Source organism: Cheilinus undulatus, linkage group 8 (genome assembly GCF_018320785.1).
Source record: "Cheilinus undulatus linkage group 8, ASM1832078v1, whole genome shotgun sequence".
Lineage (NCBI taxonomy): Eukaryota > Metazoa > Chordata > Actinopteri > Labriformes > Labridae > Cheilinus > Cheilinus undulatus.
The window spans coordinates 34975777-35001001 of record NC_054872.1 but is presented as its reverse complement, the minus strand read 5'-3'; the positions used below and the strand labels follow the sequence as shown (position 1 = coordinate 35001001).

Genomic DNA, 25225 nt, shown 5'->3' with positions numbered 1-25225 from the left:
CCTGTAAATGGACAAGGAATTCAAAAGGTATAGATGTATAAAATCTTTGAATTCATTTTTTAAAGGTAGGTCTATGGAAGAGCGTCATAATTTCAGGTAAAAGCCTCCCTTCATATCCAACCTGTTCTACAGGTTGAAGGTCAGATACACAATAAAACAATAGCCATAAGGAGGGCCAACACCTAAAAAGAATAAACAAGGAACTTTGAGTGGTAAGTCTGGTAAGATTATTTTTAGACATATCACAAGACCATGGCATACTTAACAGGTATAAGCCTACATGTAGATTACTGTGTATTAAACACAACACACATGCGCACAAAACAATGCCAAAAAAGCATTCTTGTCAGCAATCAATATCAAATTGACTGCCAAAGAGGAGACCTTTGCACCATGTAACACAGAGTAAACAATGACAGGAGAAACCAGACGAACATGAGACTGTATGATTTGTCCAAAATGAGGAGGAACCTGTTCTAAGAGACAAACAGTCTGTGAGTGCAGGGAAAACAAAAATTACACTCAAACTCCAGGTGCTTTCCTGTAAGTGTGGAGTGAAATCATTTGAGCAATCTAGGATGTTCCTTTGGGTGAGGTAAGCATGTATCATCCTGTTGATAATTATGTCAACTATGGCCAGGGAGGGCACTGACAACCTGCTGTTTAAATAAAGCAGCGCTCAAGTTTAGCCATAAAGGGAAGTCTATTTATCTGGAATTTTTAGCTGTTTTTTAAGTTGCACAATAAACGAAGCAATCAGGAACGAATGGTTGCTTCAAGTTTCTATTTTGCTGTAATATAACTATATGTGGTATGTGTGGAGATCACTGGAGATCTGTTCCAGGAAAGGCTATTAAAAAAAGTAGTTGAGCAGCGGGAGAGTGCTGTTGTGGAATTCCACGAGTGTGTCAATGCCAGTGTTCCTCCCTTTAGCTCCTGTTTCCCTGAATCCTGTGACTCACGCACACTCATAGATAAAACAACACACATAATTGCACACAGACACACTTACACACACAGCATATTCTTCTGAGTTCTTCAGACTTCCTATAACCAGGATTCATTTTTGGACAAAAATGCCCATAGCAATAATGAAAGTCGTACACCCCCTTGAATTATTTCTTAAACCAATAAAACGTCCACCACACACAGGCCATTCAAGGACTCTGAAATGCACCACTCATAGTTGGCACAGTCTAGCAGTGGGTTCCTGTAAAGGACTTGAGAGTGACTAAAACAAAAAATCCAGCACTGATAAGAGGAAGAGAGTGAGGGGGGATTGAGGCGGAGAGACAGAGGAATGAGGAAGAAACGGAAGCGTCAGAGGGGAGTCCAGGGGAAAGACAGGATAACAAGGGAAAATCCCTTCTCTTTCCCCTGGCTCTGTCCTCGCACACTTGCATTCCTGCAAAATGAGCGGATCAACACGAGGGAGGTGAAAAGATGACAGAGGAGATGAGAGGAGGTTTATGGCCATAAAGAACAGCCTCAGGCTGTTGGCAGTGCCAAACACAAAGAGAGGTGGAAGGCAGCAGTGAGAGATCCTCTGCTGTGGACAATGCAGGGTTCAAATCACCCTGTTGCACAAATAGAGATTGCGCTCTTTTACGTCAGTGTTGTTGACAGTTATACTGATAGCATCAGCTCCTTTATCAGTTATGCTGAGAAATCCAAATTCCTTTAACATAGTACATTTAGAAAGAGACATGAAAAGAGAGGCAGAAGTGAAAAAAATGCAAGAGAAAGAGAGAGAAAGACAAGCAGGAAGGGAAAGTCCCTGTAAACTACCCTCTGAACCTCAGCAAGGTATGTTGAGAAACAGCCCAAAGCGAGAAGGGGGGGGGGGGGGGTCATGTGACTTCTCGGAACAAGGATATGAAGCACACACAATCACACAGAAAAATCTCACTCATGCAAACATGCACAATTATTGAAATTCAAACCATGCCACCAGCATACATAACTATAAACTGATTATTACTAAAGTGAAGATTTATAGGCTTGCCTTAAACAAATATCATCATGATTTTCTTATTTTATCTCATCTCTTAATGCTTTATCATTTCAGAATTTGTACGTAACTTTATATCCTTATTGCTGTCATCTATTATTTTTCTTAATGAATTCAAAATACTGTGCATTAGTCAGACACATTAATTTCTATAAGTAAAGCACCATGACTGACTTTGTCTGAAAGATGCATACAGTTTGCACGCTGCAGTGTTGCTGCAGCATTTAGGTAGATGTCTTTTATCTAAAGCTCATGAACATTTGAGCATGTTTCAGTGTGGGTGGCCCCCTGGAGACTCAGCACCCACACCCCACTTGTATCAGTGTCACACACTAAACCATAAACAGGCAAGAGCATCTACTTAAGCGTGTGTTTGTGCAGCCGCATCGACAGCATGACCAGCGTGGGAGTATCAAACAGATGTCTCTCTGCCATCATAGTAGTTTAGAGAACAAAAATCAGCAGCAACACTTGCACTATTGTTCAAACGGCATTGATAGTAACACTCTGTCAGAAAGTTCCTTATATAAAACCACAGAAACTCAGGATTTGTCATCAATATTGGAAAAGCTGTATTTGTTTTTCTTCATCTATGGGAAGTTGATCAGTGCCAGAAAGTGTGTTCAAATCTGCCTGGTAAACTTTTTATTAAAAAACTTCCCTTCCTTCTTTTTTACAAGTCTGCACTTTAAGTCTTTTCAACCCAAGCCACACAATCTAGCATGCAAATGAGTATAACCGGACCTGTGCCTCAAAATCTCCCTTTTGGGTTACAACTGCATATGGCATGATACATTAAAGTGTGTGAAAAAGCAGTTTGTGTATCTGTGTCGCGTGTATGCATCTTCACACACACAGGATATCACAAAACCTTTGCTTGTCAAGCCTCAGCGATGAGGAAAGACATCAAGCGATGATAGCACCAGCGTTATTTCTGGTAAGTGAGCCCGTGGTGTCCTGTGTGGTGTGAAACCCCAGTCTCGAGAACTAAAGCGCTGTTGGGCTCAGGTGCTTTCTCTACTGAAGGAAGAAAGACAAAAAGCTGGCAGGATGCACTGCAGGAGGGTGAGGAGCTGGAGACAACAGAGTGGAAAAAAACGTGGCAGCATTGGCTAAAGGCCAGTGTTTGGGACAGCCCTGGATTGGGTAACACTTAAACACACTTCATGCGGTGTATTTTCCCTTTTTAGGAGAAGGGAGTAGAGAAGTGATCACCATGAAATTTCAGAGGGTTTTTTTTGTCTTTTAATATAAATCATAAAAAGCAACAGGTACCCTGACGAAGGTGTTTCACTTAAACTATTCATATACAAAAAAATAAACTAAATTATCTAATTTAATGCAAACCGAAATTTTGAATTTTTGCAACTTATGTCATAGTTTGTCCTGCTGATTCATGTGCCTTTTGTGAAAACTTTGACATACTATATGAGTTTAGGGGTCATGAGAGTTCATGTGAGTCACGATTAATCATCATAGCTCTCTTCTTAATTTCCCAACATAGTAAACATGATATGAAAACCCTAAAAAAAATCCGTCCCCTGAGGACAACAAACATATACAAGCTGAGCAACAGGCTAGTAAAAACATTTGGTCCTTCCCTTCCCAGCATGTGTGCGGCTTTAGCTTGTGGCAAGTGCAGGTGGAGAAATCAGGAAGGGTGAATTCCACTGCATAACCATCAGCCACCATGGCCGAAAGAGAGTTTGATAACGCAGCACAAGGCAAGGAGGAAACCAAGGCACTTCCTCCTTCATTCTTTTTCATGTAACTCTTATCAGAAGGGTGAAGCAGGGGAATATGTTTTACGTGTTGTGGTTGGCAGGGCAGAAGTCCCCCACTGACTTCCATTCTACAACTGCTAATAACAGCATAACACTAAATCAGTGTTGTTTCAATGGCTGCAAGATTAAAAGATAATTTGGCTTCGAATTAAAAACACCCCCCTACCCCCACCCAATGAAAATTAAGCCAATTAATATGTTACAAAATCTGCAGTTCCTCAAATGACCACTTGAGGCTGGCTTCAAGAGTAAGTCAAATTCCATAGACCTCTATATTGAAATGTCAAACTGAACAGCTTAACAATTCGGTCTCTTTAATCGTATTCCCATTCATGATAACCACAAAGCTATACTTTTCCAGGGGAAGGCTTAGGTATCAAAAATAATTCTGCATTTCTAAAATTAATGCTGTGTATGCCAAATCGCATACTACTAAACATTTTGAGTGCAAGAATTGAGAGAGGATATTGCACTGTAAGCATGCTAGCATGCTAGCTAACCTTAGCGTCCACTAGCTAACTAATGTGTTATTAGCAACAGCTGAAGATCTCCCTCAAGAAAATGGCATTTAAGGCAAAATAAGTTCATTTTCTTTAAGCAAATAATGTTCACATGACATACATTATGTCACGAAATGAGTCTTATCTCATGAAACGAGATTTTACACTTCTTTTTTAATTAAAAAAAAAAAAAAATGCACCCTATCTGGTGTGAGACAAAAAACAGGGTGCGTTTAACTGGAGCTAGAACTTCGCTTTTGGAGCTAGAACTTCACTTTTGGAGCTAAAAGTGGACTCTATGGCGCTCAGAGTTTGTTTTGCTAAGTTTACCACTGCAGTATACAACAGCCCGTCACGCTACTCATCTAAGCTTCTGACTGATGATAGCACAGCCAACAGCTGATGGATGTGTGACTGACAGACAGCGAGAAGAGAAGGAGGCATAACGAAGCAGCAACTGAATCAAAGTTTCAAAGTCACAGATACCGGCACTATGAACGAGTCCGCATGCATACATGAACTAAATAAAGGCCACATTCTCCTCATGGAGGCAGCACAAGTTTCCAGTAACAGCATTTCATCATTTCACACCGTTATGATGAACTTATTATGTATAGACGGATCATGGGGTGGGGGTGAGATTTGGAGTGGTCATCTTAATGGATCATGGATCAGCTCCGTTTCTTCATAAGCTCTCACACCAACAGTTTTGAAGTGTCCAGGTCATCTTTGTGATCTTTTAAAACTTCCTGTTTGGTATTGTTCACAGTTGATACAATGAATTTTGGACAAATAATGAAGCAGAAAACAAATAAAACCACTCCCTGTCTGAAATTATGTAATTTAATATTATGTGCATTTATATTTTTTCAAAATGATTTGGCGACCCCCAGAAATCATCTTGCGACCCCCATTGGGGTCGGGACCCAAAGGTTGAGAAAGGCTGGTATAGAGCATTGCTAACATTAGCAGCTAGCTCCACAGCCTTTGTTCCTTTCTGCAGATCAATACTTTGATATGTGGCCTCTTTTTATATTGGTTGAGTAATTATATTTAAGTATAACCCTCAACAGCATACATTCTAGCTGAAAAAAACTGTGATACCCCACTGTTCTTATGACATGCTAACCGCTAAGCTTCTCATGTTTAAGTCCAGCGTTATGCCAGAGGAGCTCTGACAGGAAGACAGAGGGCCATTACTTGAAGCTACAGTGACGAATAGTGACGGAAGGAGAGCATTTGCCAAGGATTTTAGGCAAATTTCACCGTTTAGCCATCCAGCCGTGCACATCTCTAATTTGAGAAACGTTGATGGATTTAATAAGGCCTGTGAATTTCTGTTCCACTTCTCTGCTCCTAAGCCCAGTTCAGACCAAATACTCACGAGGAACTGAACATTCTAAAAGTCTATCACTTCAGGGATGACACTTCTTTGTAATGGGAATAGATACAATCAGAACAGCCTCAGGGTCAGTTCAGTCCAAAGATTAGCACAAAAAGGTGATTAATTTTACCTGGCGAAGGTTGTTGTAGATATCTAGGCTTCTGTGTGCCAACTGAAGGAGTTGAATCAGTTTGCAGACGATGGCCTGTTCTTCCTGCACCACAGCTATGTGAAGAGCTCTGTTGAAACGATATGACATAGAATTACAAAAACAGCATATTTTACACAAGCTGGTCAAAATAAAATATTAAAGAAGACAGCAGCTCTGTTTTAAAGGGTATTCAAGTGGGCTACAGGTTTTCATTTTATAATCATATAGGTCTTCTGGGTCTTTGTATAATATTGTACTGTTTATGTTGTATGGTCTATGGTGTTGTCTGATTTTACAACATTTTCATTGTCTTTATGTACATGCTTGATCTACACTTTTATATGCATACCATCAACCTTTAGGTTACATAAAGTATGTATGACTTCTCCGATCCAGCTTAAAATGTAGCATTTTATGATATGTCATGTTTCATTGTCTGGAGTCTTGGCCTGCTAGTTTATTAGCCAGTTGCTGAATTAGCCTTGGACACTGAAAAATGTTGTTACTTTGGTGACTTCATATGCAAACCCCCTCTCTTCCATACCTTTACCCAACTGTCCTTATATGGTCAGATCTGGCCACAAACTCAAGACAGCAGAAGCAAAAAATGTCCAACTTAAGACTTCAAAATGGCTGTTTGTAAGCATATTTTAAGTATCCTAGAAGCTACTATAAATAGATAAGTATGTGCAATGCACTGTATGTGTGTTGAAGTGGCAACATAACACTAACATGATGATGAAGACATGATTCACTGTGCAACAAATCACTTTCCTATATGATTGTTTTACTTCAGTCAAACGGATGTCAGACTTCAGGACTTCAACACTAAATACAGAATTTACTTTATGTCTCTCTTTGCAAAGGTTAGATCAGTAGAATGAGAAATCAGATTTGTCCGTAAGCCAACAGCACACTAGTGTAATTAGCATTTAGAATGTACAACACTGTAATTTACCAGCAGCTCATAACCTGAAGCATTATTTTTTTATTTATTCAAAAAAAATTTTTGACCTGCTGGTAAATGCTAAAGAGGAGGTTCTTTTTGTCAAAGAGGACCAGGTTTAGGTTTTTCCCTTGAGCTATGCTAAACAGTATACCCCTAAGAAATTATATTACTGCTTCATTGGAATAAGAAAAAAGACAGTCTTATTATGGCCTCATAACTGAGACTGTCTTGTTTTTTGTTTTTGTTATGTTTTTTTTTTTTTTTGGCAGCTGCAAAGTCTACTTGATTAGTTGATCTAAATTATCCAAGTGACAGTTGTACAGAAAAGCTCCACAGATGTATAGGCATGCATGACTCACAGTGCCTTATCACACCCTTATCAAGACTAACGGGGAAATCATTATCTGTGGTTTGTACCTGAAGTGAAAGAAGAAATGCAGCCTAAAGACAGGGAAAAGCAGAAAACTAAGCAGGGGGAGGGCACATTGTAGAAAAAAGAGTAAAGCAGTTTTTGATTTGTTCTTTTCATTCTGTCTATAGCAGTAGCTTCCAGTAAGAGCCAGGCGGTATTAAGTCAGTTCCTGTTGTCAGTAACAACGGCAGAATTCTTAATCTTGCTGTGTTTTCTGTGAAATGCAGCCATGAGGCTGTATGGTATCTAACAGGGGCTTTCTGTAGGTTTACTCTTCACAGCTTCATCCTATGGATAAGTCATCAACAGACATACAACCCTTAGGCAGGAAGCAGGACATTTCTAGAGAAGTTTAAAGTGCCCTTGCATGAAATAAGTTCTGTGGATGACAAAAACATTTGCGACACTTCCTCTCAGAGATGGTGTCCCACTGACATGGAGTTAGTAACAACTGTAATTTCCTGTTGAAGAAAATGTAGATTAAACACCTCACTGAAAAACAAACTCTTTGGCGTATGACATATCATATAATGAGGCGGCGCTCATAAGGATAAAACCACATGTTATATATTAAAGGTTGGGTATAAAAGCACAACTGCTGCAAATTTCTGATAAGTGCCATTCACTACTAGCTACTGACTGAAGTGCACGTGTTTTTGCTAAGGTCTCAGAAAATTATTGGTTTAAAAGTTAAGCAACACATTAACTTGAAACTTTTGTTGAAATTGAACAAAACAGCGACTGAATCTTTTAGTTAATTAACCGAGGTTAGTGGGGAACATGCATGTCACGTGCATTGGGTGTTTGAATGGCACAAAAGATTTTGTGAAGGCAGGGTGATAACCAAGGTGATAGACGTTATGGGCACCCATGCACATCAAACTTGAAAAACATTGAACAAATTGTTGGAAACAATCAACAACCCAGTATAAGAATGATAGCAGAAGTGGTCTTCATTCATAAAGAAACAGTTTGGCAAATTTTGCATGAAAATTTGAAGATAACTTAAGTGTGTGCCTAACGATTACATGCAATAAAACTTGGATCTTTCAATACGATCCTGAGACAAAACGGCAGTCAATGCATAGGAAAACACAATTATCACCAAGGATGAAGAAAGTACAATAAAGCAAGTCCAAATTCAAGGCCATTTTGATTGTTATCTTTGACATTAAGGGTATAATTTTTGAGGAGTGGGTTCCAGAAGGGTCAATGAGGAATCAACACTATTACAAACAGGTAAAAAAAACTGTGAGAAGTCTGAAGAAAGAGACCACAATTGTGGAGAAATCGTTAAAAACCTAATCACACTGAATGATCACCCTAACCCTTGATATCAAATCTGTGCTCAAAGGAAAACGTTTTGTGTCGATGTCAAAAGTTAAGAAAAGAATGACAGAGGTTCTTAAACACTTTTCTGGAGAAGACCTACTGCACTGTTTTGATCAGTGGAAGATCCAAATGCAGCAGTGTGTTGATGCAGAAGGAGAGTATATTGAAGGAGAAAGGCATTGAAAAATATTTATTTTCAATAAAAACTGTATTACAAAATCAGTCTTGTTTTTTTAATAGCCATACCTCGTGTAATGCCAACTTCTGCAATTGAACACCAGATGTTCACTTTCCTGCACATTTCATTCATCCGACCATTTTCTATATCACTTATCCCGTTGGGGTCACGGGGGCTGGAACCTATCCCTGCTGTCATTGGGCAAGAGGCAGGGTACACTCTGGACTGGTCGCCAGTCAATCACAGGGATGACATACAGAGACAGAAAACCAGGCACGGTCACACTCACACCTACAGACAACTGAGTGTCACCAATTAACCTAATGAGCATGTCTTTGTGGCGGGAGGAAGCAGGAGTACCCGGAGAGAACCCCCGCATGCATGGGAAGAACATGCAAACTCTGCACAGAAAGGCCACAGAGGCAACAGCACTAAGCCCTGCTCTGCTGTCCAGCCCTCCCTTCACACTTTTCTTTCCAAAACTGGAATAGAATTTAAGCAAAAAGTAATTTCAAAAATATATGCATATTTGCATGCACTTCAATCATTTGTCCATCTACAGTAAGGGTGTACATTCTTTTTTCACTGATGGCCAAATATAGTGCAAGACAAGGTTAAAACCTAGTATATGGCTGACTGCAGTTATCTGGGATTTCTGTTAAAATGCCAGACTTAAACTGTGCTCTAGCAGAGTGCTTAGTTTTTGGCATGTGTAATTTTGCCGTCCCTAATGTCAGGTTGAGAATTGAAGGATCCTTAAACTGTAAAACAAAAAGCCCTGTCGGCAGGAAACAGCGAACCTGACATGCCAGATCAACTGAAAATATTTCACAATCATCTGGGAATGCTTCCACTGAAAGCATTTTGGAAGGGCAGGGCTCAGACTGACCTAATGACTGTCACCTATCACTCTGCTACACTAACGGCGGCATCAGTTAAGCCTCACATTACAACACAAAGCACACACTTGAACTAGTGTTGACAGTGTTGCAAAAACTAATTCTGTGGCAAAAATTGTGACCGTATCGATACCGGTTTACTGCCCACCACTAGTGTGTATTGATGCCTGTGATGCCGAGTGATGCCTGTGATTTGTTGGGCAAGTATCAGTCTTCACCGGGCTGGTGCAGAAAAAAACTGCTCCACTGATCTCAGAGTATACAATTAAAACTGTTATAAAATGAATGCTGATTTAGATAAGCTGGGCATGCATGTGTGCAAACATGCATTTGTTTGCAAATTGCATGCACAAGCATAACCAATCCTCGGTAAAAGCAAGCAAAAATGCATTTGCAAGAGCACATTGGGACTTCTGTTATGAAATAAGATGATTTCCTCCTAACATCTGACCAAAGCAGCAAAAAAAGCAGAACTGTTCATTAGAACAGGAGTGAGTGTGATGGGTCTTTCCTTAGCTGGTCCCTGTTACTGTAACTGACCAAATCTGTATCAGCATCTTTTTTTAATACTTACTGTACATGCTATTAGCTTCCCATGAAAAGCCCCTGCAGTGCCTTAACAATAAGTCATACAGTGATGCTGTAAAGTTGCAGTTTAAAAACGCTGCAAGCCACTTCTATTTGACTCATAAAGGATTTTGTCATTTTCAGTCTTGGAAAAGTTTTGGTGGGCATATGCAGAACGTCTAATGCTTTTAATGCTTAAGTTTTTCAGTCAGGCAAATGAATCAGAACATCTCTCTATAAACACTAAAACTATAAAAGCAGAATATGCCTTTTTATAGTCCTACAGTGGTGCTGTGTCTCTTTTTATACTATTTTCATTCTGTATCCATCTCTCTCTTTTCTCTAAAGATGAAACCATACTGTTTCTTGTTCCTGGAAGTGGGGCAGACCACAGCCCCAGATAACCCCAAGCACAGCGACACTGACGTAGACAGGAGTCCCGCTCTTGCCGCAATAACACAGATCTAGTGTGAGTGTGTGTAAGTGTTAAGAGAACAAGAGAAGAGGTGACAGATAAAAAGTCAGATAAGAAGACAGCTTGTGTGTTTTCCTTTCTGGTACAGCGAATGAAGGTCTAAAGCCTGACAAATCAGATGCCTTGAGCATCTGATATGATATGTTCAAAAAAGTTGGGACAGAGCCATGCTCACCATTGTTTAGCATCCACTCTTCTCTGTCAGTCTGTAAAGGTCTAGGAAGAGACCAGCTGCTGGAGTTCTAGGAGAGAAATTTTGTCCCATTCTTGTCTGATGTAGGATTCTGGCTGCTCAACAGTCCAGAGTGTTCGTTTTATGTTTCCTATTGGTGAAAGGTTAAGACAGCAGGCAGGCCAGATAAGCATTCTTCTAATGCAATGCCACGCTGTTGTGATGGATGTGTCACTGTTAGTTTTTGTGGCTATTTTTAATTCTAGTTTTAGTCTTAGTCTCAGACAAAATGCCTTTTAGTTTTATTCACATTTTAGTCATTTCTGCCCTTTTTTATTTTTAGTCTAGTTTTAGTCAATGAAAACTCAAAGACATTTTAGTCTAGTTTAAGCCCATAAAAAGTCCTCACATTTTAGTCTTTACTTTTAGTCCAAGCATTTATTATTTAACCTTTATTTAACCAGGATTTGTTCCCATTGAGATACAAAAATCTCTTTTACAAGGGAGTCCTGCCTGGTTGTCTTGCCTAACTACCACATCATGGTAGTTCTATGGACTCTGCCAAACCTGGGGTACCTGGGGTACAGATGAGAGACAGAATAGATACAGCTGCACTGTTTTTTGACAGATTTACCACCAGTAGAGAAAAATCATGGATTTTGAATGTCCGACAAAAACTAAATTACATCTTAGTCCAGTTTTAGTCATCTTGACGAAAACTAAACTTAATTTTTTTTCAGTTTTAGTCATTACAAATCTATTTTTGTTAGTCTTTGTCTAGTTTTTTTCATGGAAAAAAGGCTGTCGACGAACATTTTTAGTCATAGTTTTAGTCAACGAAAATAACACTGGAGAATGTGGTTTAACATCATCTTGCTGAAACATGCAAGGCCTCCCCCTGAAAGAGATCTCGTCTGGATAGGATGCTCTAAAACCTCCATATACTTTCCAGCATCGATACTGCCTTCCCAGATGTTTAAGCTGCCCTCGCCATAGGTACTAATGCAACCCCGTATCATCAGAGATGCAGGCATTTGAACTGTGCGCCAATAACAAGCTAGATGGTCCCTCTCCTCATTAATCTGCAGGACATGGTGTCCATGGCTTCTAAAAAGAATTTCAAATTTTGATTCATCTGACCATTTAACAGTTTTCCATTTTGTCTCAGTCCATTTTCAATGAGCTTTGGCCCAGAGATGACGGTTGCGTTTCGGGATAGTGTTCAAATATGTCCTCTTCTTGTTGTGGATGGCATGGGGAACTGTGTTGACAGACAATGATTTCTGGAAATGTTCCTATGGCCATGTGCCAGTGATTCACAGTACAGAGTCATGCCTGTTTTAATGCAGTGCCACTTGAGGGTAACCTGACACGACAGATGGATTTGTTTCACACATCCATCTGAGAAAGCTTCAATAGGAAACGTTTGAGAAAAGGTAGAGGCTTTGAAAAATCCTCAGAGTATGATTGGGTGAACGTTCTGTCACATCTCTACGAGCCAATCAGAGCAACAAAGCATGTGACGTAGCCACTAGCAAGCTGCGCATGCACAGCTACTGAGGAATAAAGCGAAACATGGTGACTGTAGACATGTAAGTACTCGACTTTTGTCGTTTTTGAAAAGAAAACAACTTACTGCTGTTCTTTGTTCTTCTTTTAACAAAGAAATGTTGTCAAGTTCTGATAAAACTGGCGCTTTAGCAGCATCCACACTAATCTCTTCCTCCATAACTGCACCAGCTCTTGCTGCTGCTTGTTTACGTTGTGACTCTGCTGTGCCTGAAAGTACTGCCCCTCATAGCTGATTGGTCCTGTCACTTTCTAACCGGGCCCAAACAGTTCAGGTGGGAGCTTTGCAAGATGGATTCGCCAATGAAAAACAAGAAAATGGGCGTATCCATCTGCTTTGCAAGGTGAGGTGAACCTGAGGGCCTGATGATCACGAACATCCAATACTGACCTTTAGCCTTTTCCCTTGTGCACAGAGATTTCTCAAGATTCCTTGAATCTTTTGATGATATTATGAGCTTTATGATGGTGAGTGTTCAAAGTCTTTGAAATTTCACAGAGGAACATTTTCCTGAAATTGTTCCACAATTTTTAAATGTACAGTGCACCACCTGTCATAAAAACGAGAAAACATAAATATTTTAGAATATTATATATTTTTTATGGCCTCTTGGCCTTGATAACAGCTTGCATTCTTGCTGGCATTGTTTTTATGTACTTTTCCACAGTCTCTGTTGTTATTGAGTTACAGATAGTTTCTAGCTGTTCCCAAAGACTTGCTTTAGATGAAACTTTTGTGCCATCAATCTTTGAATCTACTAAATTTCAAATTTGCTCAATAGGATTCAAATCCGGACTTTGACTTTGCCAGTCCATCAGTTCCAGTACTCCAGATTATTTTTTCTTGCTCAAATAGTCTGTGCACAGCTTTGAAGTATGCTTGAGGTCATTGTCTTGTTGGTATATGAACCCACAACCAATCAGATTCAGTCCAGAAGGGATTCCATGATGCACTAAGATGTTGTGGTAGACAATCTTGTTCATGATACCGTCCATTTTCACAAATTTGCCCACGCCTTATCCACAAATGGAACCCCATACCATAATGGAATCTCCACCGTGTTTCACTGTGGGTGCAATGCATCTGGCATCAAAACGTTTTCCAGCTTTTCTGCGGACATAAACACGATGATGCTGGCCGAAGAGTTCAAACTTGGACCTTCATTGTACCTTCTTCCTGTCATCAACAGTCCAGTGCTTGTGCTCCCTGGCAAATCTAAGGCGTTTCTGGATGTTTGCTCAATAATGGCTTCTTAGCAGCTATTCTTCCTTTAAAGCCTTGTTCCATCAGTTGTCTGCTTATGGTCACTCTGGAGACTTTCTCAGACTGTGATCTAGAAGCATTCATCTCTGCCTGAAGATCAGTCTTCCTTCTGTCTCTAGTACTTAAAATCTTGAGGTGTCTGACATCTGCTTCAGTTAACTTTCATTTCCTGCCTCTTCCTTGGCGCATTTTGTAAGTACCAGTCTCGGCAATTGACTCCAAAGCATACTTGACCACACTGTTAGAACACTTTATGTCTTTCCCTATTTGTCTCAGAGACCATCCAGCATCATGAACTGCTTTAATGCGGACTCTTTCCTTTTCAGTCAGCTCTCCACATTTTACCATTTTGAAAAGGACTGAAGAATTTCAAACTGAATTCACCCTTTTATACCCAAATTTGAGCCGGCTCACTGGGCTTCTCTAAGAAGTCAGAAATTAATCAAGCATAACATTCAACCACTAAAACTCATTTTTCTCTTCAGGAATGCAAGTAAATAACTATAATTTGACATATTAATCAAGAAATGATAATGTGCTTTACTATTTTTTTCAGGATTTTTTTGTAAATCAGTAAATTTGAAAAATTATGGATAACAATAATAATGATATTTTAGCATTAAAAATACCATTTGGGTTAAAGAGCTTCTACATATTGGTGTATTAACCATTGCAGAAACATAACAAATGATTTTGGTAATTACCAATGCTGTTACTTTAGGGCAGCTGTGGCATAAACCTTATTTTGGGTGGTGGTCTAATAAATTTGTTAAGCACTGTACGTATTTCTTTTTTTGCAGATTGGTGAACCTCAGTCTATCTTTACTTTGAGAGACTTTGCCTCTCTAAAATGCTCATTTTATACCCAGTCACATTCCTGACCTGTTGCTAATTAATCTCATTAGTTGCAAAAGGCTCCTCTAGCTGGTTTTTCATTTGTCCAACTTACTTTTCCAGTCTTTTGTTGCCCCATCCCTACTTTTTTGAGACGTGCTACTGCCATTAAAATCAAAATGAGCTAATATTATTTCATTAAATTATAAAACGTCTTGTTTTCGACATCTTATATGTTGTTTTTGTTACACTGTGAATAAAAAATGGGTTAATAAGATCTGCAAATCATTTCATTCTGTTTTCATTCACATTGAGCAACAATAAAAAAAATAATTCAATATCAGGGTCCGAGTAAACAATATACAATAAAAGGCAACTATGCACAGCTGAATCCTGGAGACCCATAGGGGGCAGGAAGTACAATCAAGAGCATGGAGGAGGAAGATCAGAGAATGTGGGTAGGTGTGTAGATATGAAAGAGACTGAAGATTAGATTAACGAGAGTCTTGAATTTAGAAAGAAAAATTTCATAGTTAATCCAATATTTGTCAGGCAGCCATCAAGTTGTTGGTGACAGAAGGGTGTTATGTTCATTGAAAGGGGTTCTGGTGATACATACAAATACAGTTCAAATCACAGTATATAATAAACACAATCTAATGGCAAGTACTGACTCATGTTCACTCAGTTACTGTTGGATGGTGTCAATACATTTCACTCCTAATGACTTTGGTGATCCCCTAACTTTACCGTCAGGCCACCATAAAATCAACCCGTTTCTCCCTCTGGGTGATTTTTCATGGTTTAGTGATACCCTTCCTTAAAGCTCCTGTCAGGACTTGTCAGCCTCTTTATAAAACAGACTGAAATTAATACTGACAGCTATTTAAGACCTGCAAATGCAAATAAGAAAATTGATTATTTCTGGATATTCATTTTTTTATGTTTGTGATCGCTGTCAGTGAGTAGGTGTCAGACGAGGGGCAATAGTAGCACCCTGCCAGATTAGCTTTTGTTGGCAGTAAAAGGAAAGCTAGATGTCATTTTTGTCTGGAATAACTTATATACTGCATGAAGTACAGAAGATAAGCGAAGAGATAAAAGAAAAACACTCATACTAACTAAAATCATGAGAAAACACTTATGAATAGTTCATGCAGGGTTTCTAAGTATGAAAACATTTGTGTGTGGCTATTGTGTTTTGATTTTAATCATACAAAATACTAAATCTGAAGTTAATCGTTGACATTTATGTATCATCTTCTGTTCGTATGGGTCCTAGGGGGCCTCAGCCCCTCTACAATACAAGCAGAGGTAGAAAACATACCAAACTATTGTATTCAAGTAAAACTACATTACTTTGGTTAAATTTTAAGTAAAAGGAAAAGTACTGCTCTATAAATCTACTCAAGTAAAAGTAAAGTATTGAGTACTGAGTAGCCATTTTTGACCACCAATTGGCTTTCAAGGTAAAATACTATCTCTCCTAAATGTGCAACATAAACAAGAGAATATGAATGTCCAACAGGTTCATTATATGTATAAGGTGTGACTTAAACTAAAGTGAAACACAACCGCTGTTTTAGGATGAAATGTGGAGTCATTCTCTTGCTATTTATTACTGGCTATCATGTGTTGTGGGAATTAAACCTCTAACCATTTTCTTGTTGTTGGCAGAAAGCTTACACCTCCTCATTTTGCCTTTTAGTGTTTAGTTTTTACACAGTTCTTGATGCTATATAAAATGTAGCTAAATACAATATTTCCCCACAAAATATACTTAAGTAAATGTAGTGATTTTAAAAAGTACACAAAAAAGCTACTCAATGACAGTAATTTAAGTAAATGTGATCAGTTACTTTCCACCTTTAAATACAAGTAAGGGTGCTCATAGAAAAGAGGTTGGTAACCACTAGTCTACACAACAGTTTCACCATGTCAGTATACAGAAAAAAAAATCCTGTCTTGGCCAACAGTGTGGCAACACTACAAGTGTGATCCTGACCAATTATTATGCTGGCGAGTTCAAGGAGTGCCAATCATGGAAACAACAGAAGTGTTGTGTTTGAAGCTGGCAGTCTTGTGCTCTGACATGAAAGAACAACAGAGTATGAATGATTGTGGACTTGAATCTTTGTTTTAGGAAAGCTATCCTTCAGGTAGAAGGTAAAATGTGATAACAGGTCAAGAGAACTAGCCTAGTCAGCCTAAAATATAGAAATACCATTACGTATGTTAGCTAAGGTAGCTTATGTAAACAGAGGGCATGCGGGGTATGTGGATTATGTAATGTCTGTCTGGTAAATGAAGATACAAAGATATGTTTTATGTTGTTGTCTCTAGGAAGTAAATGCTATCCTACTGGTATCTTAAGCTAGATGGTAGATTCCAAAAAAAAGGCCATGAGAGTCAAGTTGAACCAGGGTTGTGAGGTTTCCTGTTCACGTTGCCACACTGCAAGACCATTTGTTATTCCAGACATCCAAACTGGGGCCTAATTTTCACAATGGGTGGTGACAACACAGTGAGTTCAAAATTTGGCTAGATTAATGTCCTCTGATTGGGTGTTAAGTAATACTCTGACTTCTTGTATTATTTATGCATATATACATGTTCAGCAAACAAGCTAAAAGTACCCAACTCTTGTACTCAAGTAAAAGTAAAGTAACTGTTTAAAACTGACTTAAGTAAAAGTATCGGTCTGTAAATCTAATCAAGTAACAGTATAAAGTATTCCATTTAAAGTTTAATTTAAGTACTTAGTACTGAGTTTATATCGAGGAGAAAAATATGATCTTTCCTTATGGGTAAGAACAACAAGAGAATAGATCTCCAACCAGGTTGTTCAGGTAAAGTTCTCATAATAAATTAAAATACACAGCAGTATTGTCAGTGTTAATCGAATCGCATTTTTTGCACTATGACAGAGCTACAGTAACTCTTGAAAACCTGTGCTTAGTTGGGTCGACTCCGTAAAGCAGCGTCAACCTTTGAGCAAGGCATTCTTAAAGAGCACCCAAAGTCACAGATATGAACTCTTACTCTGTGGATAACTTCACTCATGGTGTAAATGTGTTTCAGATTTAATGCTTTTGATGTGTACAACGGCTGTTTTGGGATGTGTTTTGGGAAACTATTGCACCCAAGTAACAGTACAGATACTTTGGTTAAAACTTACTTAAGTAGAAGTAAAAGTACTGATTTAAAATGTGCTCAAAACGTACAATCACCCAAAAACAACTTAATTTAAAGTAATTTGAGTGAGAGTAATACATTACTTTCCACCTGTGCTTATTCCTAAGTTAGTTAAGTTAGCTAACATTTAACATGCAATCAATGAAAAGAGAGTTGCATGCACTTCAAAGTCCCAGTGCACTTCTTCTAGTCAAATTGCATTACTTGGCTTGGACTAGCCTAACTGTTGTATAAAAAGCTAGACAACGCTGTGACTGTGACTTTTGCTTTGCCACATTCAGTTCCAATATGCTTGTGTAGAGCATCATACAGCAAAAAAGAATCATTTCTTCTACATGCTGTGATAACTAGGAACTAAATGTGTAAGAAAGAAACTGGCACTGTTAAGATAATTACATTACAGTTTCAACAAGACTCTTAAATCTGCATGTTAGGTTTAGTTTGTTCAGGTAAATGCTCTGACTGACTGGAAGTACACTGAAATTTATTAGTAGGAGCTGTAAGACGAGCAAGCACAAGAGATCGTGTGCATAAGCCAATCACACATAACACCGAAGCAAAGAGAGTGAGCGAGACATGAGGCTGATACAAAGAAAGCGATAAATGAGGAAGTGAGGAGCGGATGTTTGGGTTTTTTGAGCCCATTCATTTAAAAACACCGAGAAGAAAAGAGAGAGACAGAGACACCTGAGAAAAACCACAATCATGTTTAAAAACTGAGCACTCACTGGTTTTCCCGAAACTAAGGGGCTCAGAAGCGTTGAGAACAGAAGATGAACGCCCTTATTGACGTAAGAGGAGCACGCCATCACTGACATTCAGCACACACACACTCATGTACAGGCAGACTGTGTGAAAAAGACAGGGGGCTTTGAGTAGTTCTTTCTGCAGAATTCACACAAAGATCCACAAACAACCACAGAGAAAAAACTAGGTACTATACAAGCAAGGCAGCGGCTTAATTGCATTACAGTGGGAGAAGAATTTATGATACATGTCAGCATCATGTGGTGTATTCTCAACTATTTCATCAAAGTTATATAAAAATATTTTTTTCTTTGCATCTGTTTTCAACATTTGACCACAACATAATAAAACCAGTTTTTGGGTTACAGAAGACACTGCATGTGAAAGACACACAGACTTGTACCTGTGTAAGCATGAAAATGAGTAAGAGTTCTTTTTATGATCGTTAAGGAATGAGGAATAACATGTAGCATTACTTTACAGTATGCCTTGGTGATCATAAATCTCTACGCAGATATTGACTGTAATTAGCCGTGAGTTGTCACAGGATTCAAGCCGCCACTAAAGGTTGGACATCACGAGTTTGTTTCAAATTCATGCAAATAATGCTGATACTTCATGAAACCTCAACATCAAAGCGTCCCTTTAACTCGTGGACATGCTTTGTATTTCAGTCACATGACTGTGCAACAGTGTGTGTGTCTGTATGTTTTTGTATCACTTTGACATTTCAGTTAGTGTGTGGGTGGGTGTTAAACCTTTAGACAGTCAAGTAGCCATGCGTTAAAGTTTCATATTTGCATTCATGTGATCTAAAGAATCATCTTGTGCTAAATGTTCCTATCCTATATGCCATGAGGGACAGATTGACTTCAAATCATCGGCTACTCCATGCAAACAATAACTCACACTGTACAAGGGCATGGCGTCAAGTACTTTTCCAGGTTAGTGTGTCAGATCAAAGTCTCCATTGTCACATGGTGAATCATTCCCAATCTAAGATAAACCATATTCCCTCATAGGAAATGAAACAACAGTGAAGTATTTGGATTGGTATTAGTGAAGCTTTGACAGTACCTGTTCAATATGTAGAACCAGGTGAGTCACAGAGATCATAGAAAATAAACTAAGATGATGCAGACATCTCACAAACCACATCCAGGTTGTGCAACACCAACAGCTCTGTTATTGAGGTCAAACTGTCACTGGCTAAGACTGGAGTTGTTTAGGTCCAACTCTGTGAATCACTTGTGTCCACACATATTTTTATGTTACCACCTTAGTTTCACTTTTAATGGCCATGGTTCCATTGAGTTAAAAACACCAGCACTGGCAAGCTGACAGAGAAGCAATATGCCAAATTCAGTCAGATAGGCTAAGATTACACAGTATGTAACAGCAAAACAACTCTGAGATGAAAATTTCACAATTAAAAATAAATGAATTTAAATTAAGGGCTTCAGCTTCTTTGTCTTGAAAGTGTGAATTCTGGCTGCTAATCAGTATATGATGTATGGAAGACAAATGTTGCTCCAGAGCAGGGGTCCTAAAACTTTTTCCTTGGAGTCCCCTGTTCTCATTGGTGTAGTGCAGGTTATACAGAATATACCCACTTATTTTTTCCAGCTTCCATACTGTATAGCTACTCTTAAACCCCTCTGACGCACATCATTGAGTTGTATGGTGCAATTGTTATCCTAGGATGGGGATGAAGCATTCCCGACATCCCACCTTACTCTGCCTCTGATTGACTAGCATTTGTTATCTCCTTCATAGTTTAGTTGGGTATGGATTAGGGCTGTCAACATTATTTGAGTTAATCACCATTAATCAGAGGTGTCAAGTAACGAAGTACAAACACTTTGTTACCTTACTTTAGTAGAAATTTTGGGTATCTATACTTCACTAGAGTAATTATTTTTCAGCCGACTTTTTACTTCTACTCCTTACATTTTCAAGCAATTATCTGTACTTTCTACTCCTTACATTTTAAAAATAGCCTTGTTGCTCCTATTTCATTCCAGCTTGTTTTCATTCCGGCTTGTCATCGTTCAAAAAAATACAAAAATCGCGTCATTCGGATAGAGTGAATTTGATAGTGGTTGGATGAGAAGTATAAACATAATACTATTCCGAAACACTATTGGTTTGTACGCGATCTATCGCACCTGCACGTATGACACAAATCACGTCACACTCCAGCAAGGAAATAGCAGACGTATGTAGCCTAGTACGAAGATGTCCGTGGCAGAGAGTCAAGAAAACTCGAGCGAAATGTCCCAACCAAGCACCAGCGAGGAGGTTGGTAGCCAGGAAGACCAATACTTTTAGGCAACTAGTCATTATATCTTCCACTCCATGAAACACGTGTTAATGCTCAGTAGTACACATATATGGCTCTTGAATGTATTTGCATTGCAAAAAAATTCGTTCATTTTCAATGGGCATAAATGCAGCTGAAACAGGTGCATCCCAAATTTTTCAACATTAACATTTTAATATACCATTAGTCATTACGGCCTTTAGAGAAATGTCTTTGGGGAGGTGGGGTAGTGCACTAAAGGCTCCTGTGGTGCAGCCTAAGCTTTTGTCCTTAATAGCATTTTTCCCCCTTACATTACTTTTACTTTTATACTTTAAGTAGTTTTGAAAGTAGTACTTTTATACTTTGACTTGAGTAAAAGGCTTGAGTTGATACTTCTACAGAAGTCTTTTTAAACCCTAGTATCTATACTTCTACCTGAGTAATGAATGTGAATACTGTTGACACCTCTGCCATTAATCAAGGTCCACAATTAGTGCAATAATTGTTTAAAATTACGATTGATCGCATGATTTATTGTCCTTCTAAGCACACTTTGCGCGAGTCTCTGCAACATCTCCCTGCAGCCACAGTGACGTAAAATAAGTCCACCACTGCTCCTCAATCTCCCGTTTTACTTTAAAAACTCACAGACAGCTTAGTGAACAAGTGAAAAGTCATCTGTTCCTCATGTTATTAAATATATTTACCTTTTTACTGTTCTCTTATTTCCTTTTTAACCCATATTAAGTTTATTTTTCAGTTGTTGAATTCATGCTAGAATCTCTGATCTCTGATTTACGGCCATGACAACCATGAATTTGTCTATCAGTTGTTTTATTGTTTTTTCTCTTGTCCCTCTTTCTGAATCCCCCTCTTGTCTCTTGATGCCCCTACCCATCTCCAACCTCAGTGTGGCTTTGGCAGATGGCTATCAGGTTAAGGCTGGTTCTGCTTGAGGTTCTTGGCAAGTTTTTCCTCACCACTGTGACGAGGGAAATACTGCTAGTGCTGAGCTCATGGTGATTAGTGTTGGGCTTTGATAATGATCAGTCAAAGAGTGCAGTGTAGAACTACCCTCTTTGTTAAATGTCTTATGATAACCTTGGCTATAAACTGGCACCATATAAATAAACATGATTGATTGATTGATTGGCTGTTTGATTGAAAAGCTTAATGAATGCCTCTTAACATCCAACAATGATAAGAATATTAATCAGAAATATCGTATAAACCTTTTAGGATTAAATAGCAAGATTTTCTTGCTTAAATATATTGTATTATATATTGGATTGAAGTTTGGATATCTTTTAATTTGATGTCTTTTTTCCTACCGTTTGCACCACCATGCCATTTCTATGCTCGTAAAAACATATTCTAAGTCTTAAACTTCCACATTTTGCATGTTGAGTTTTTATTGTCAAGCTTAAGAAGTGAGCTGTCTTTGGTTAGTCTAAACAAGGACAAAATAAAGCTTCGTTGTCCACCAAAACTTCCATAAATATGTATTTTCAGCATGTGGTAAGATTTAATATCTGTGATTTATGCCAAGTTTCAACTGTCAACACAGCCTCCTGATTGTACAGTGTGATGGTTATAAAATGCATAAGGTGAATCATAACTTTACTGTATGCATCAGTTACTTTGATGTATGTGATGGAAAAACCAATAAGCTGCAAGACACATTTTAATTTAAAGCATCAACATACGTGTCTCCATCTTCATCTTGTCGTGTAGCCACAGCGATGCCAGACAGCAGGTTTTCTGTTTGGAGGATCACAGTATGGCTCGGCTCTGGGATGGGGGGTAAACAGTACATTGGGATGCCTAAGCAGGAAAGACACAAAGAGAGAGTGAGATACATAAAGACAGAGGGTTAGGGGGAAATAAAAGGATCAAATGATGCAGATAAATATAAAATGAAAATCTGCACTGGTCTTTTACTGTAATGAGGAAGCGTGCAGCTATGACTGCATAGTGTTAAGTTATGAATTGGCCAATTAGGTATGTAGTTCATGGTAAAAAGCTGACTAAAATAGCTGCAGAACTGCTGACTGGACTTCTTATTGTTTCAGATTAGCTGGTGCATCAGCTGTGACACCACTGACTCTTCTTTCACCTGTGACACATCAATGAATTCTAAGAGGAGAGTTCTTTAACGTGAACTGTCATCTCCATGGTTAAAGTTATATGTCAGTCTTTACTGTATTAATAAGGACCAACCTCTGGCGGTTGTGACTGGCTCAATATAACATATTTTATTACATACATGGTTTTAATTCAACACAGTGTAGATCCTGTTCCCTTAAGTATCAAAAAGCATGACTATTTTGGTCATTAAACATGTTTCTGAGAACCTTTCAGAGATTGATTTTAAAAATCAGATAATATTCATGCTTGAGAAGATTTTTAAAAGCTTTTATAGTATAATAATGCTGAAAAATAAGAATTATTTTGAGCTTAAAAGCCCAGTGTTGTTATCCAACGCTCACCGTATTCAAAGTAACGCAAAAAGATGGGATATCCATTGTGACTTTGTCGTGTCTCTTCAAACTGTCTGGGAATCACTGGTCCTGCAACGATCCTGCTGTCATCCTCGACTCTTTCCAAACGACTGATCCTGGATGTGACGTCCGTCTCTACCACAGGGGAGAGACGGTCTTCGGGGTCTGCAGGAGCCGGTGACTGGCTCTGAGTCTCTAGCTCCACGGGAATCGGACGTTTCCTAAAAGGAAGCCTGAGGGAAGAATCGTCCGCTGGCCGCTTACGGTCTGGACTGTTTTTTGAACCCTGTGCAACTCTGCCTGTGGGGCAGCGTGTCAGCTGGGGCAGCTGACACGCCATTCCCGTGTCCATTCCCGTGCATGAAGGAGGCGCAGGTGAGCCACTGGTCACTCGGGCGTCCCCGACGCGACCTTTGCAGTCTGTAGTCCCACGCTCTCGGTTGGAGGTGCGCAGATCCAGCGGAGCTGTGGCGACCGACTGGTGGTCACCGTTCATAGTCATGATCCTCGGCATCAACCGGGGGTGAGGAGCTCTGGGGTCTGATGGACTCTCAGGTGTGGGAAAACCTCTCGTCCTTCAGTGACACTCTATCCACAGTGACCAGCTGTGCGAAATTCCCATCCTCATCAAACCTAACCGGCAGCATTCAAATCATGAGTAAGTTTCCGTTTGTGTCACTGGAGTATTTCAGATAAACTCCATGACAAGGAGTGGCGCTCTATTTTGAAATAAAAGAAAACAGAAGTGATAAAAGTACATATCATAGCGCACCTAAAAGCAGGTACAGTGCAGAGCAGCGGCAGCGTTCATCTGCTTTTAAATAGACGGTACTTTCCCTTTAAAACCGAAACAAATTAGACTGAGCGCGAGACAGAGAAAAAAAAAGAAAGCACGGCTCTGAATTCACTATAATTTTCTGCATTTCCTACTTCTCTGACATCTGTCTGCTTTGCATGAAAGTTCAAAACATCAGTTTGTCTGCTGAAATTCTCGAGAAGTTTAAGGAGGAAAGACGGATCAGTGGTTTTGTCAGTTTTGTTTTGCTTTGGGCTCGTGCACAATGTGACAGTAGGTCAAGAACCACAGGGCTAAATCTGAGCTTACAGTTCAAGTTGGACTATCTTCGACAGATAAATCAAGCAGCCTTCCAAAAATATTCACAAGAACATGCAGTTTGCATTGTTGTGACTTTAACACGTTTTTCTGGTTTTGAAATGCCCAGTTTTGGGAAAAGTTAAAGTTTATCATTAAGCTGCAGAATTTGCTCTGTTCAAAACTGCAAAAGACATTTAATAGGGGGGGTAAAGTTAATCTATGATAACCTATAGTTTACATTTAACCTGAATAATAACAGCAGGGTTTTTTTTTTATGTCAAACTTCATAACTAAGCCATGATATGAACAAACATCAGGATACTAGAGAATACAGTAGAAGGAAGTTTAAAAGGAAAAATAACTAAATAATTGCAAAATATAAATAAAAATTGGCATAAAAAGGGTTAAAGTGGCAAAAACTGGTAGAAATAAGTGTTGAAAAGTTGTTAAAGACTGCCAAAATGGAATAAAAGTGGCAAAAATGGGTTAAATGAGGCAAAAGTGGCATAAGCATCAAATATGTGATTAAAGATTTAGAAAAGGTTAAAAGGGGCAGAAAATGGTGAAAAGCGGTTAAAAACTGTCGAAAATTAGTTCAAAATGGCAGAAAAGGATTACAAGTGGTGAAAATAGGTTGAATTATACTAAACTTGGGTAAAGCAGCAAATGTGAGAAGAAAGAAAAAAAAGGGGGCAGGAAAATGGTGAATAGCAGTTAAAAAATAGCAAAAAATGGGTTGTAAGTGGCAAAAAGGGACCATAATGGGCAGCTAAAGCAATGAAAGGGCTTAAAAAGTCAGCTCTAAGGGGCAAAAATGTGTTTACTGCGGAAACAAATGGAGCACAATGGTCAGAAAAATTGATGACGGGGGGTTTAAAAGTGGCACGACAATTTTAACGT

The 25225-nt window shown here is 38.9% G+C and overlaps 1 protein-coding gene across 1 annotated transcript in view; it reads right to left on the bottom strand.

Annotated features, from left to right (window-relative positions):
• The window catches only part of bcl3 (BCL3 transcription coactivator), a 35578-nt gene extending 11453 nt beyond the window's left edge, over positions 1–24125 (bottom strand). The window contains exons 1-3 of the mRNA XM_041793684.1: positions 23218–24125; positions 22435–22552; positions 5810–5918 (exon numbers count right to left, since the gene is read on the bottom strand). Of these exons, the coding sequence (XP_041649618.1) occupies positions 5810–5918; positions 22435–22552; positions 23218–23743 (753 nt within the window). The 5' untranslated portion in view covers positions 23744–24125. The remainder of the gene's footprint in view (positions 1–5809; positions 5919–22434; positions 22553–23217) is intronic.
• Positions 24126–25225: the final 1100 nt, after the last annotated feature.